The 13789-nt window shown below is 60.7% G+C and overlaps 1 protein-coding gene across 4 annotated transcripts; it reads left to right on the top strand.

The window, feature by feature from the left end:
- Positions 1-3713: 3713 nt before the first annotated feature.
- STMN4 (stathmin 4) lies at positions 3714-12072 on the top strand. 4 transcript variants are annotated; one of them, XM_071742526.1, is made up of 6 exons: positions 3714-3797; positions 8629-8686; positions 8878-8973; positions 10224-10429; positions 10573-10764; positions 11787-12072. In XM_071742526.1, exons 2-6 carry the CDS (start codon positions 8674-8676, stop codon positions 11844-11846), a joined length of 567 nt encoding a protein of 188 aa, XP_071598627.1. In that variant the 5' UTR covers positions 3714-3797; positions 8629-8673; the 3' UTR covers positions 11847-12072. The 4 variants fall into 4 exon arrangements, with proteins under 4 accessions (XP_071598627.1, XP_071598626.1, XP_071598625.1 ...); XM_071742525.1 differs by having other exon boundaries at positions 10221-10429; XM_071742524.1 differs by lacking the exon at positions 11787-12072 and adding an exon at positions 11245-11530.
- The last annotated feature ends 1717 nt before the right edge of the window (positions 12073-13789 follow it).

Below are 13789 nucleotides of genomic sequence, written 5' to 3'. Positions count from 1 at the left end.
CATCCATCCATCCCAGTCCTGCCCCATTCATCAATCCCATTCCTGCTCCATCCATCCCAGTCCTGCTCCATCCATCAATCCCAGTGCAGCCCCATCCATCCCAGTGCTGCTCCATCAATCCCAGTCCTGCCCCATCCATCAATCCCAGTGCCGCCCCATCCATCCCAGTGCTGCTCCATCCATCCCAGTCCTCCATCCATCCATCCATCCCAGTCCTGCCCCATTCACCAATCCCATTCCTGCTCCATCCATCCCAGTCCTGCTCCATCCATCCCAGTCCTGCCCCATTCACCAATCCCATTCCTGCTCCATCCATCCCAGTCCTTCCCCATCCATCCCAGTCCTGCTCCATCCATCAATCCCAGTGCTGCCCCATCCATCCCAGTCCTCCTCCATCCATCCCAGTGCTGCCCCATCCATCCCAGTGCTGCCCCACCCGGTGCCGCTGGGCTCCCCTGCTCCATGGGGGGGTCTCTGGTGTCCTTTGGGGGGGATCAATCCAACCGGGGGGGGGGTGGCCGTGATGGAAATGAAACCCCCCCCGCCCCCCCATTTTAAAGCCTATTTCAGAGAAACAAGCGGCTCTCCCATTGGCTCCCAGCCCGGCGATGATGTCATTCCTGACCAATCAGAAGGGGGACATCACTTTTTCCCCGCCCCCTCCTCCCCCCATCCCGGGTACCAACCAGCGCCGGGTCCCGGTGCAGCCCGGAGGGATGGGGACCCCCCCCCTTCAGCCCCCCCGTATCCAAGGAGGTTTCCCGGGATGTGCCCAAGCTCTGGAGAAGCCCTGATGGACAAATCCTGGCGACAACTCCCGGGTCCTCAGCGCTGGGGTTGGTGGCTTTCAGCTGAGCTTGTGTCCTGCTCCTGGTGGCCAGGATCTGCTGGCTCTTCCCAAGGCCAGGAATCCTCTAGGACAAGGAGGCTCCAAACCCGTGGGAATTGTTCTTCCCGAAGGATCCGTGGGTGTTGGATGTGGAGAGGTTGGAGATGTCCTGTGGAGAGGTCCCCAGCCCTGCAGAGCCTCGGGATGAAGGGTGGGGAAAGGGTTGGGAGGAACATGGGATCTGCTCAGCTCATCCTTAGGATCTCCCAGCAGCAGGACATCCCGGGACACACGGAACTTCCCACAGGATCACCCCGTGCTCCAGCTGGGGACCCCAAGCTGGAGATGCCTCCCATGCTCTCTGTGTCTTTCCTTGTCTCCCCCCCCTCTTCCTGGGAAGGTTTTGGGGGTGGCACTGGGACAGTGAGCAGGGCACTCTCCTCCAGCCATGCTGGGGTGATCCCACTCCAGGTGACACCCCGGGGAGAGTGGGGGTGGGAAAGGGGTGACAACCCACAGCCCACCAGCACCCCAGATAGACCCAAACAGGTCCTGGGGTTGGTGGCTTTGCAGGGTGGAGGGTGACAATCCTGAGGCAGTGTTCCCAGAGCCTTGCCTGGGGTCTCCAGGAGCTGGACCCAAGCTCCATCCCCCCAAATCTTGGACCTGTAGAGCTGGGGGATAGGAAGGAACCTCTGGAGATGGACCAGGGCTTCCAGCACCTCCCTGAGCTCCAGCATCAGAGCAGAGGGACAGGGAGGGGGTTGTGTCCCCAGCCTGGACCCACAAGAGCTCAAAGGGACTTTTGAGAACCTCCTGCACCCCCTCCCCTCCTCATGGGGTGTCACTCCTCCCGGTGCCAGCCACCACAGGGACTGTCCCACAGCCACGTGGGGCCCCACAATGGTTCTTTGTCCCACACTTGGCTCCTGCATCCCCACTCTTCCCTCCCCAGGGCTCCTCTGGGCCCTCTGCAGCTCCTTGAACATCCCATGGGACATCCTGACCCTGGTGGCACCCAAAGCCCCATGAGCCAGGGGGGGTCCCAGCATGGGGCTCACCCATCAGGTGCTGGAACCAGTGCAGAGGAGGCCCTGGAGCTGCTGGGAGGGCTGGAGCAGCTCTGCTCTGGAGCCAGGCTGAGAGAGTTGGGGGTGTTGAGGCTGGAGAAGAGAAGGCTGCAACGGGGAGACCTTAGAGCACCTTCCAGTGCCTGAAGGGGCTCCAGGAAAGCTGGGGAGGGACTTGGGACAAGGGCCTGGAGGGATGGGACCCTGCGAGGGGGAAGGGTTTGCAGCTGGGAGAGGGGAGATGGAGAGGAGATCTTGGGCAGGGAGGGAGGGAGGGAGGGAGGGAGAAATTGTTTGGTTGGACTTGGTGATCTCAGAGGTCCTTTCCAGCCATGAGCATTCTGTGATTCTCAGGTGTGGGCCATGGGTTAGTGGTGGCCTGGAATAAGGTGATGTCCTGGCTGGGCTGGAGTGGGATAGGACAAGGGGGAAGGGTTTGGAGCTGGGAGAGGGGAGCTGGGGCTGAGATGGGAGGGAGAAATTGCTTGGGGTGAGGGTGCTGAGCCCCTGGTTGCCCAGGTTGCCCAAGGAAGCTGTGGCTGCCCCATCCCTGGCAGTGTCTCAGCCCAGGTTGGATGGGGCTTGGAGCCCCCTGGGCTGGGGGAGGGGTCCCTGACCATGGCAGGGGGTGGAATGAGGTGACCTTTAGGGTCCCTTCCCCCCCAAACCCCCTCTGGGGGTTCTCTGCTCCCTTTGGAAGGAAGCCACACGCTGCTGGGTTTCAGGAGCCACCTTCCAGGTGTCACACAGCTGATGTCACCCCCATTTCCAGCTGGGTCACCCTCTCCTTCCTCCTCATCCTGAGGCCACCACGAGCTCTGCAAATCCACCCCAGATCCCTTCTCCAGGGGGGAAAAAACCTCCCCAGAGCCCCCTCGTTTCAGCAGGGAGCAGAGCAGTGTCTGGATGCACCCAGCGTGGATCCCAGGGGGTTCTGGGCTCCTGAGCACCACCAACCCCCCCTCAGTGCTAAATGGGTCATGGAGAAGGAGATTTGGGGTCAGCAGAGTCCATTTATGGGAAGGACACAGCCCTAGGAGATGTCCTGACTCTGCTGGAGCTCCTTGGAGAGCTCTGCCACGGCACCAAAATAATTTTGGGATCTGGGACTCGGCCTCTTCCAGCTCCCGTTGCCCAGTTTGGAGTCCTCAGGTGGCTCTGGAGCTGGGAACGGGTCCCACCGGGCTCCTGAGGATGGAGAGGACACCCCACAGCCCACGGAGACACGGGGGGAAGGGTTGTTCCCACGGGAGGTGCCACCAGGCTTGGGGGGACCCCTCCCCGTCCCCTTCTTTGTCACTTTGTCACCCCACAGCTTTGTCCCCCTCTCCCCCCCCCCCTTTCCTTCCCCCAACCACCACGCTCCAGCACCCATCACCCCGCCTCGGGCACCCCCACCCTAAAAAAAAACCTTTTGGGGGCCAAATCCATCCCCTCACCCCTTTTTCCCACCCCCCACCCTTCATCCTTTTGACCGTTTTTATGGGTTTTGATCATTTTTGACCAGTTTCGATCATTTTCGCCCCTTTTTACCCCTTTTCCACATATTTTTCCTTAATTACTATTATTTAATTTTTAACCCCCACCACCCTTAATTTTTTTTTTTTTTTTTTTTTTTTTTTTTTTTTTTTTTAATTTTTTTTCTTTTTTTTTCCTAGACCCAACCCAAAAATAGCCTCGGGCCGTGATGTCACCGGGCTGCTCCCTCCAGCCAATCAGCGCTCTCCATGGGGCTGAGCCAATCGCCAGCCGGGAAGGTGATGTCATAGGATGGAAAAGGGGGGGGGGGGGGGGCGATGTCGGGTACCCCCCCCCTCCCCGGGTGGGATGCTCCGCGCAGCCCCCACGTTAAATGAGCCCGGAGAGCGGCGAGGAGCAGCTCAAGCACCAGCGGTGGGGTGAGTGCCCGGGGGGGGGGGGTTATTAATTAGTGTTAATTAAGGGGGGGGGATATATAATTTTTTTTTTTTTTTTGAAGGGTTGCAAAGTTTTTGGGGAGGGGTCGATGTTTTTTGGGGAGGGGTCGGTTTATTTTTGGCTCAGGGGTTACCTGGGCGCCGCTTCGTGTTTGTGTCCCCCCCCCATCCCCATCCCCACCCTCCTGGAGACCTCCCCCCACCCTTTTTTTGGGGTGCTACACAACCCCCCCGCCTGGATAATGGGGGGGCAGGGATGGGGCTCAGCATCCTCTGCTTTGTGCCCCCCCCCCAGCATCCCCGGGGGGGTCCCACACCCTCAGCATCCTCGGAAGGGGGGGTCCGGCACCCCCAGAAACATCCCTGGCTGGGTCCCCCCCCCCCCTCCAGCACCCTCGGACCATCCCCCAGTATCCTGGGGGGGGGTCCCACGCCCCCAGCATCCTCAAAGGGAGGGGTCCGGCACCCCCAGCAGCATCCCCGGAGGACCCCAAAAATCCCGGGGGGGCTCCCACACCCCCAGCATCCTCAGAAGGGGGGGTCCGGCACCCAGTGACATCTCCATGGGACCCCCGGCATCCTCGGGGGGGGGGGTGGTCCCACACCCCCATCAGCATCCCCGGAGGACCCCCAGCATCCCCGGGGTAGGGGTCCCACACCCCAGCATCCCCGGGGGGGTCCCCACATCCCAGCATCCCCGGAGGATCCCCCAACATCCCCGTGGGGGGGGCCTCACACCCCAGCATTTCCGTGGGGGGGGTCCCACACCCCAACATCCCCGGAGGATCCCCCAACATCCCCGGGGGGGGGTCTCACAGCCCAGCATCCCCGGAGGATCCCCCAGCATCCCCGGGGGGGGGTCCCCACACCCCAACATTCCCGGGGTGGGGGGTCCCACACCCCAGCATCCCCGGGGGGGGTCCCCACATCCCAGCATCCCCAGAGAACCCCCAACATCCCCGGGGGGGGTCTCACACCCCAACATCCCCGGGGGGGGGTCCCACACCCCAGCATCCCCAGAGAACCCCCAACATCCCCGGGGGGGGTCCCACACCCCCAGCATCTTCAGAGTGGGGGGGTCTAACACCCCCATCAGCAGCCCCGCAGGACCCCCAGCACCCTCGGGGTGGGGGGGGGGAGTCCAGCACCCCCAGCAGAATCTTCAGGGGATCCCCGGGGCACCCTCAGCATCTCCGGGGGGGTTCCCACACCCCCAGCATCAACGGGAAAGGGGGGTCCGGCACCCCCAGCAGCATCCCCGGGGGGGTCCCAGGCCCCTCCCAGCATCTTCGGAAGACCCCCAGTATCACCGGGGAGGGGGGGGCGGGGGGGGCAGGCACACCCCAGTAGAATCCCTGGGGCACCCTCAGCATCCCCCGGGGAGATCCCCAGCATTTTGGGGTGGGGGGGTCCTCCCCACACCCTCAGCATCCTCGGGAAGGGGAGGAATTATTGGGGGGGGGGGGCGGAGGTGACCGAAATATTTATTTGGGGGGGTGGAGGGGGTGTTAAAAGAGAGGGGGGGGGAGAAGGAGGAGGCAGCTGGAGGGGGGGGGGCACATCCATCCCTTCGAGGGAGGGGGCGGGGACCGCTCCCACCCCCATTCCCAGCCTTATCCGTGGGGGCTTCTTCCAGGGGGTGGGAAATGGGCTGGAGGGATCGAGGGGGGGGGGGCATCATCTCGGGGGGGGGGGGAAATGAGGTTGAAGGATTTTGGGGTGGGATCACCCCCCCAGCTCCCCGGCCACGTGCGTCTGGCAGGGAGAGGGATCGCGATCCGGTTGGATTGGGGGGGGGGGGGGCAAGATTTTGGGTTGGGAGGGAGAGATTTTACCCAGGGGGGGCAGGTTTAGGTCTGGGGGGTGGGGGAAAGATTTTGCTCGAGGGACAATTTTCATCCTAAGGGGGAGAGATTTTGGTCGGGGAGGGGCAGATTTCCATCTGGGGGAGGAAAAAGATTTCACCCTGGGGGGGTTCGGATTTCATCCTTAGGGGGGGTACAGATTTTATCCTGGGGGGTCAGGGGAAGATTTTGGTTTTGGGGGGAGAGATTTCATCCTGAGGGGGAGAGATTTTGGATTTATTTTTTTTTTTCTGCGGGGGGGGAGGGGGTTGGGTTGGGGTGGGGAGGGAAGATTTTGGGTTGGGAGGGAGAGATTTTATCCAGGGGGGGCAGGTTTAGGTCTGGGGGGGGAAGATTGTGTTCGAGGGACAATTTTCATCCTAAGGGGGAGAGATTTTTGGTCTTGGGGGGGAAGATTTTGGTTGGGGAGGGGCAGATTTCCATTTGGGGGAGGAAAATTATTTCACCCTGGGGGGGTTCAGATTTTATCCTTAGGGGGGGTTCAGATTTTATCCTTAGGGGGGGTTCAGATTTCATCCTGGGGGGTCGGGGGAAGATTTTGGTTTTGGGGGCAGAGATTTCATCCTGAGGGGGAGAGATTTTGTATTTTTTTTTTTTTTTTTTTTGGGGGGGGGGAATGGATGACACAGGTTTCATCTTGGGGGGGACAATTTTCAGCCTGGGGGTGACAGGTCCCACCCCCCACCCCACCCCCAACCTCCCCCAGATGGTGGCACCCCCAGAATGGGCCCCATCCATTTGGGGTCCTCCCCCCCCCCCCCCCCCGTTTTATCCTTAGGACCAGAAAGGGGTTTGTAGCCTGAAATACACCCACCCCCCCCCCCCAGAATCCTGGGGAAAATGAGGATTTTTTTGGGGGGGGGACTCCATGGCAGGGGGGGCAAGTGCTGAGGTTGTCACAGGAGCCACCAGAGCATCCCCCCCGCCCCCCTCCTTGGAGAAAACCCCACTGGGGGGGAAAGCCCCTTGGGGAACCCCCAAATTCCACCATCCTGGGGGGGGGACACCTAAAAAATAGAGGGGGGCAACTGTAGGGAGGTGTCCCTGGCAGTGTGTCCTTAAATTTTGTCCCTGTGTTGTCCCCCCTCCCCATCAGCCCCTGGCACCTCTGGGGAGCTCATTCAGGATGGGGGGGGGAAGGGGTTGGGAATTTTTGGGACCCCCCCCCCAGGTGTGGGGTGAGAGAGGGGTGGGGGATGGAGGAAGCTTCATCCCTGGGGGGTTCCTTATTTCAGTGGAACTCTTCCCCCCCTCCTCCTTTGGCAGAGGAGGGAAGGACATTCCCACCAGGACACCCCTTTTGATGCCCCCCCCCCCACCCCCCCAGTTTGTGCCCCCCCCCGCCCCTCCAGAGTCTCTGGGAAAGGGGGACGGACCCCATGGCAGGTCCCAGTGTCCTGGAGATGCCCCCACAACGGGGACCCCCAGGGAAGGTCCTGGTGTGACAAGCGAGGGGCTTGGTGATGAGGTTCTGGTGCCACGAGTGGGGGGGTGGGGGCCACACCGCTCCCAGCACTCGTGTGCTCACGTGTGGGTGTGGGACACGTGGGACGACCCAGAGTGGGGAAGGGATGAGTGTGCCAGGACCACCCCCCCCTGCCTGCTGCCATCATGCTGTGGGTGCCCATCTCCCCAGTTTGTGTCCCCCACGTCACACCAGTGTGTGCCCACCACACCAGTACGTGCCCATCGTGTCGTACTGGTGAGTGCCCGACCCAGGAGCAGGTCCCCAGCACCCCCCCCCCCCCATCTCTGTGCCCGTCACACCCCCACCTGCCCACCCCACCCCAGCACACCAGTATGGCCAGCACACCAGTATGGGCCCAGCTCCACACACCAGATGTGTTCTCACCCCTCCAGGTGTGTTCCCACCCCTCCAGGTGTGTGTCCCTCCCTCCAGATGTGTCCATCCTACAATTTGTGTGTCCCTCCCTCCAGATGTGTTCCCACCCCTCCAGATGTGCTCCACTCCTCCAGTTGTCTGCCCACCCATCCAGATGTGTGTCCACCCCTCCAGATGTTTTCCCATCCCACCAGATGTGTTCCCACCCCTCCCAACATCCATCCATCCATCCCTCCAGATGTTTGTCCACCCCACCAGATGTGTTCCAATCACTCCAGATGTTTTCCCATCCCTCCAGCTCTGTGTCCATCCCACCAGTTGTGTGTCCATCCCTCTGGCTGTGTGTCCATCCCATCCAAATGTGTTCCCATCCCACCAGATGTGTGCCCATCCTTCCAGCTGTGTGCACATCCCTCCAAATATGTGTCCATCCCTCAAGCTGTGCCCATCCCTCCAGATGTGTCCCCATCCCTCCAGATGTGTGCACATCCCACCAGATGTGTTCCCATCCCTCCAGATGTGTTCCCACCCCCCCCAGGTGTGATCCCATCCCTCCAGATGTGTCCATCCCTCCAGCTGTGTTCCCACCCCCCCAGCTGTGTTCCCATCCCCCCAGCTGTGTTCCCACCCCCCAGATGTGTGCCCATCCCTCCAGATGTGTTCCCACCCCCCAGATGTGTGTCCATCCCTCCAGCTGTGTTCCCACCCCCCCAGCTGTGTTCCCATCCCCCCAGCTGTGTTCCCACCCCCTCAGATGTGTTCCCACCCCCCCAGCTGTGTGCCCATCCCTCCAGATGTGCCCATCACACGTTTACACCAGTCCCACCCACACGTCCCCACCACAACCACCACCCAGTGGGTGCCCCCCACACCAGTGTTCCCATCTACCCCAGCACGGGCCCCTCACACCCCAGGGTGGGTGCCCACCCCCCACGTCCCCATCGTGTCCCCACCACATCAACCCCATCATGGGGTCATTTGCAGGCCTGCAGGGCACAGGAGATCTTCCCACGCTCAGGACACCCCACGGTGGCCAGGTCTGTGGCCAGGTGATGCCCCCAACCCCAGGACACCCCCCACTGACCCTGTTTCTTTCCCTCCCCAGGCCCCAGGAACTCTCTTGCTGCATAACCCCGAGGATCTCCACACCATGACTCTGGCTGGTACGTCCCACAGCTCCCCCAACCCCACACCCCCCCCTGCCACCCACCCCGTGCTGGGGGGACAGAGTTTGCACCACTTGAGCAAGCTTTGCTGATTCCCCCCCTCCCCTGGCCCATCATAATCCCTGCTCGGGGTGCCTGGAAGGACCCTCCCACCCCCCCTGACCCCACTCCCCCCCGTTTCTCCCCAGCTTACAAAGAGAAGATGAAGGAGCTGCCTCTTGTCTCCCTCTTCTGCTCCTGTTTCCTCTCGGACCCCCTGAGCAAGCCAGCCTACACCTATGAAGGTAGGGACCTGCTGCCCACCCCCTGCCCCCCGGGGCTCCATGGACACGGGGGGGCTGCAGAGCCAGCCCTGCCATGAGCAGGGTCACCCCCGAAGCCAGAGAGGTGGCTCCATGGGTTGGTGGCACCAGCTGGAAGCAGGGACCTGGGGTGGGATCTGTGGCTGGAAAGGGATCTTGTGCTCCTCTTCCTCATCCCTCCTGGGTAACCCCTCCCGTGGGTGGGGGACAGACCCTCAGCTCATCCAGATGCTCACAGAGTCAGGGACTGGTTTGGGTGGGAAGGGACCTCAAAGCCCACCCAGTGCCCCCCCTGCCATGGTCAGGGACCCCTCCCCCAGCCCAGGGGGCTCCAAGCCCCATCCAACCTGGGCTGAGACACTGCCAGGGATGGGGCAGCCACAGCTTCCTTGGGCAACCTGGGCAACCAGGGGCTCAGCACCCTCACCCCAAGCAATTTCTCCCTCCCATCTCAGCCCAGCTCCCCTCTCCCAGCTCCAAACCCTTCCCCCTTGTCCTATCCCACTCCAGCCCAGCCAGGACATCACCTTATTCCAGGCCACCACTAACCCATGGCCCACACCTGAGAATCACAGAATGCTCATGGCTGGAAAGGACCTCTGAGATCACCAAGTCCAACCAAACAATTTCTCCCTCCCTCCCTCCCTCCCTGCCCAAGATCTCCTCTCCATCTCCCTCTCCCAGCTGCAAACCCTTCCCCCTCGCAGGGTCCCATCCCTCCAGGCCCTTGTCCCAAGTCCCTCCCCAGCTTTCCTGGAGCCCCTTCAGGCACTGGAAGGTGCTCTAAGGTCTCCCCGTTGCAGCCTTCTCTTCTCCAGCCTCAACACCCCCAACTCTCTCAGCCTGGCTCCAGAGCAGAGCTGCTCCAGCCCTCCCAGCAGCTCCAGGGCCTCCTCTGCACTGGCTCCAACAGCTCCGTGTCCTTCTGCTGATGGGGACCCCAGGGATGGACACAGCTTTACCCCAGGGGGGGCTCCCCAGAGCAGAGCAGAGGGGACAATCCCCTCCCTGGCCCTGCTGTAGCTCTTTAGATGTTCCCATCATCTCCTCCATGGGTGTCTTGGAGTCCCCACCCCAACATTGGACTCAGGGGTGCTTTGGGAATGCAGGGCTTTGGGTACAGGAGGATGGTTGCAAAGGGGTTGGCTGCAGGTGTAGGAGCCCAGGATGGGTTCCCTGATGGGGTGGGACCCACCCGTGCTGGTGGTCAGCCCAGGCCCCTCTCCCAGCAGACACTGTAGACCTCACCTGGTGTGTCATCTCCGACATGGAAGTCATCGAGCTCAACAAGAGGACCTCAGGGCAGTCATTTGAGGTCATCTTGAAGCCCCCCTCGTTCGACGGCATCCCCGAATTCAACGCTTCCCTGCCCCGGCGGCGCGACCCATCCCTGGAGGAGATCCAGAAGAAGCTGGAGGCAGCAGAGGAGAGGAGGAAGGTGGGTCCAGCAGCTCCTGGGTGGCCCAGCAGCAAGGTTGCACCCAGCTTTGGGGACCTGGCTGAGTTTGGAGAAGGTTTGGGCCCAGGGGGGGTGGTGGTCCCGTGGTCCCCATGGCCACCGGATCCTCTCTGCCCGTGCAGTACCAGGAGGCTGAGCTGCTGAAGCATCTAGCAGAGAAGAGGGAGCACGAGAGGGAGGTCATCCAGAAGGCCATCGAGGAGAACAACAACTTCATCAAAATGGCCAAAGAGAAGCTGGCTCAGAAGATGGAGTCCAACAAGGAGAACAGGGAGGCCCATTTAGCGGCCATGCTGGAGCGCTTGCAGGAGAAGGTGAGAGCCCAGGGAGGAAGGAGGGGGGGGGACACGTTGGGACATCATTCCAGGAGGGTGTCACGGGACACTTGGGCACCTTGCATGGCTTTTGGGGTGGCATCACCCCCGGGGGACACCACCAAAGGGAGGGACCCCTCTATCCCCTCCCAGCCTGCAGCGATACCCAAACCCAACATCCCACCTGGGCTGGAAGGTGCTTCCTGCAGAGCTACCAAGCCCGACGTGTCCCTAGGCCCACGAGTGGTGGGTGGGTGGAAAGCAGGGACCCAAAGCTCCCCCAGAGACCTGCACAACCTTTGCTTTCCCCACGTCCCATCCTGATGTCCCCGAGCCACCACCGGGCACTCTTTCCACCTCCCGGGTGGCAGCTTTTCCTCTTGGTCCCTTCCCTCAAGGCTGTGGAGCCACCAGCTGCCACACTAGGAGCTGCTTCCACCCTGCCAACCTCTGCAGACCTCTTCTCTCTCCCCGAAGCAGGTCTGTTCCCAACCTCAGCACGGAAGGTCCCACCCTCACCACCTCCAGCTCCCTCCAAAACATCCCTTCTGCAAGGAGCTCGCCCAGTGCCCATCTCCAAAGGCCTCAGCTAGCCCTGGCTCAGAGGCAGAGAGCACCAGATAATGAAGGACAATCCCAGCTCACCCCATCTCCTTGGGGTTCCATCCCATCTGCTTTGACGTCTACCTCCTAGCTTGAGGGCGAGGACAATCTGTCCCTGAGTGCCACCACAATCCTTAAAAAAAAAAAACAAACAAAAAACAAACAAACAAAAAAAAAACCACCCCAGGGGGAGGAGAGGATGCTGGGGAACCCCCCAGCCCCCCATCAGTGGTGTCCCTCGGGGGATGAAACCTCACCAAATGCCCTCGTGCCTTCGAAACCCCTCGGAAGCTGCTGACCCACCCGTGGGGACCTCCAGGTCCACCCAGCTAACGCCTGTCTGTGTCACCTTCTCCTCTTCCTCCTCTTCCTCCTCCCTGTTTCCCCAACCCCCCCCTTCCCCCTTGTCCCTCCCACAGGACAAACACGCTGAAGAAGTGAGGAAAAACAAGGAGCTCAAGGAAGAGGCCTCCAGGTAAAGAGGCCATGGTTGGACTGACAGCTCCGGGGAGGAGGTGGTGATGGTGATGATGATGATGATGATGATGATGATGATGATGACGATGATGATGATGATGGTGGTGGTGGTGGTGGTGGTGGAAGCTGCCACAGCGCGAGGCCGGATGGTGGAAAGGGTGGAAAGTTCCTCTGCTGTCTTTGTTTGTGAATGTCAAGAGTCTGAGCAGTTGAAGCCATCCTATTCGTTTGGGGTCGGGGTGGGGAGGGAGGAGAAAAGGAAGGGAGGAGGGGGACGGAGGGTGGGTGCTGGTTTTGGGATGCCCACCTCCCTTGGTGGGGCTGTTTTAATGGGATGCCCATCAGCCAGGGCTGGAGGAGACAACCAAGGGCTGGCCAAGTGGAGGAGGAGGAGGTGGTCCTCCCCCTGGGGGGGATGGAGAGGGTGGGGAGGGGAGGTGAGGTTGGGGTGGGGTGGGGGATGTGCGTCGTGTGTGACTTTAATTTCATGCTGGGCAGGCAGGTGGCCATCCCTCTGGCTTCCTTCTTCTCCTCTAGCCCAACCCTGACGAGGGGCACGGGCATTTTTTGGTGTCCAACCCTCCCTTTTCTCCTGCCTGGACTCAGGGGCCTCTGCCCAAAACCCATAGACCTTACAGAACCATTTTGGGAAGGGGGGAGAAGAAGACCCCATCCCACTGGAGGTGGTCACAGAGCTCCAAAGGCTCTGCCAGGCCCTAGGAGCCACTGATGGTTCCTCTCAAGGGTGAACTTTGATGGTTCCTCTCAAGGGTGAACTTCCTAAGCCTTCCCAAAGAGCTGCATTTTGTTTTTGTAAGAACCTCCCAGGAACTGTCTTGGGATGAAATCCTCCTGCCCTGTTGTAGAGCAGCTGGAAAGCCCCCAGCTCCACGAGGTGGTTGTTTGGAAAAAAAAAAAAAAAAAGAGCAACCCCTTCCTCCCAGAGAGAGGAAGCAGGAGAAGAAAATGGGGAAGAGGTGTGGAAACCCTGATGGAAGGGATGAGGGAAAAAAAGAGGGAAAGAGGAGGGAAAGGGGAGCTGGGGAGCCAGAGGTGGGATGGAGATGCTTCTCTGGAGAGCAGGAGGAACCAGAGGGAGGCCCTGAGGATGATAATGGCACCTCCTGGTGACACCAAGGTGGGAGGAAGGCCAGTCTGGGACCCCACCAACACCTCATGATCAACCCAAGAGGTGCTTTGAAGGACCTGGGTGGTCTTTGCCTCCAGGGAGAGTGGGTGAAAGCAAAGAGGTTGCACCCAAACCCTTCCCAACAGGAGGTGGTGGTGAATCTGCTTTCTCCCAGTTACCAGTGGGCACTGGTCCCAGTGCCATGGTGTTCTGGCATCTCATCAGCCTCCAACCCTGCTGCCCACAGAGGCTTTGGGCTCCACCATGGCCAGAAAAAGCTTTCCAAGCTCTGGTGGAGGTGTTGGGGGGAAACCATGTCTCATAATTTGTGCTGTGAGATGTTTATCCAGATCCTGGAGCCCCAAAGGTGTGGGGAGGTTGGAGGGGTCAGGGGGTGATGGAGAAGTGGAGGTGGCTGTGACACGAGCTGTCCCTTTTTTTGTACACAAGGGTTGTAAATAAACTGCCTTGGCATTTCTTTGGGTTTCTCACCCCCTGTGCAGTGTCTTCTGTGGGGACTGGGTTGGCTTTTTTGCAGGGTGGGGGACACATCCCAGTGTTGCTTGGCTGGGGAAGGGGAAAAAGGACTCAGGGGTTGTGGGGGAATTGGAGTGGGAGGAGGCACAAAGCATCATGGAATCATTTGGGTTGGAGAAGACCTTGAAGGTGATGGAGTCCAACCCTTCCCCAGCACCATCCCATGTCCCTCCTCCCCACATCCCCAGGGCTTTCTCTGAAACCCCTCCAGGCATGATGGGGACTCCAGCCCTGCCCTGGGCAGCCTGGGCCAGGCCCTGACAACCCTTTCCAGGGAGA

Source organism: Heliangelus exortis, chromosome 3, assembly GCF_036169615.1.
Source record: "Heliangelus exortis chromosome 3, bHelExo1.hap1, whole genome shotgun sequence".
Lineage (NCBI taxonomy): Eukaryota > Metazoa > Chordata > Aves > Apodiformes > Trochilidae > Heliangelus > Heliangelus exortis.
Note: the sequence above shows the minus strand (reverse complement) of the source record. Positions and strands in the feature narration are given on the sequence as shown.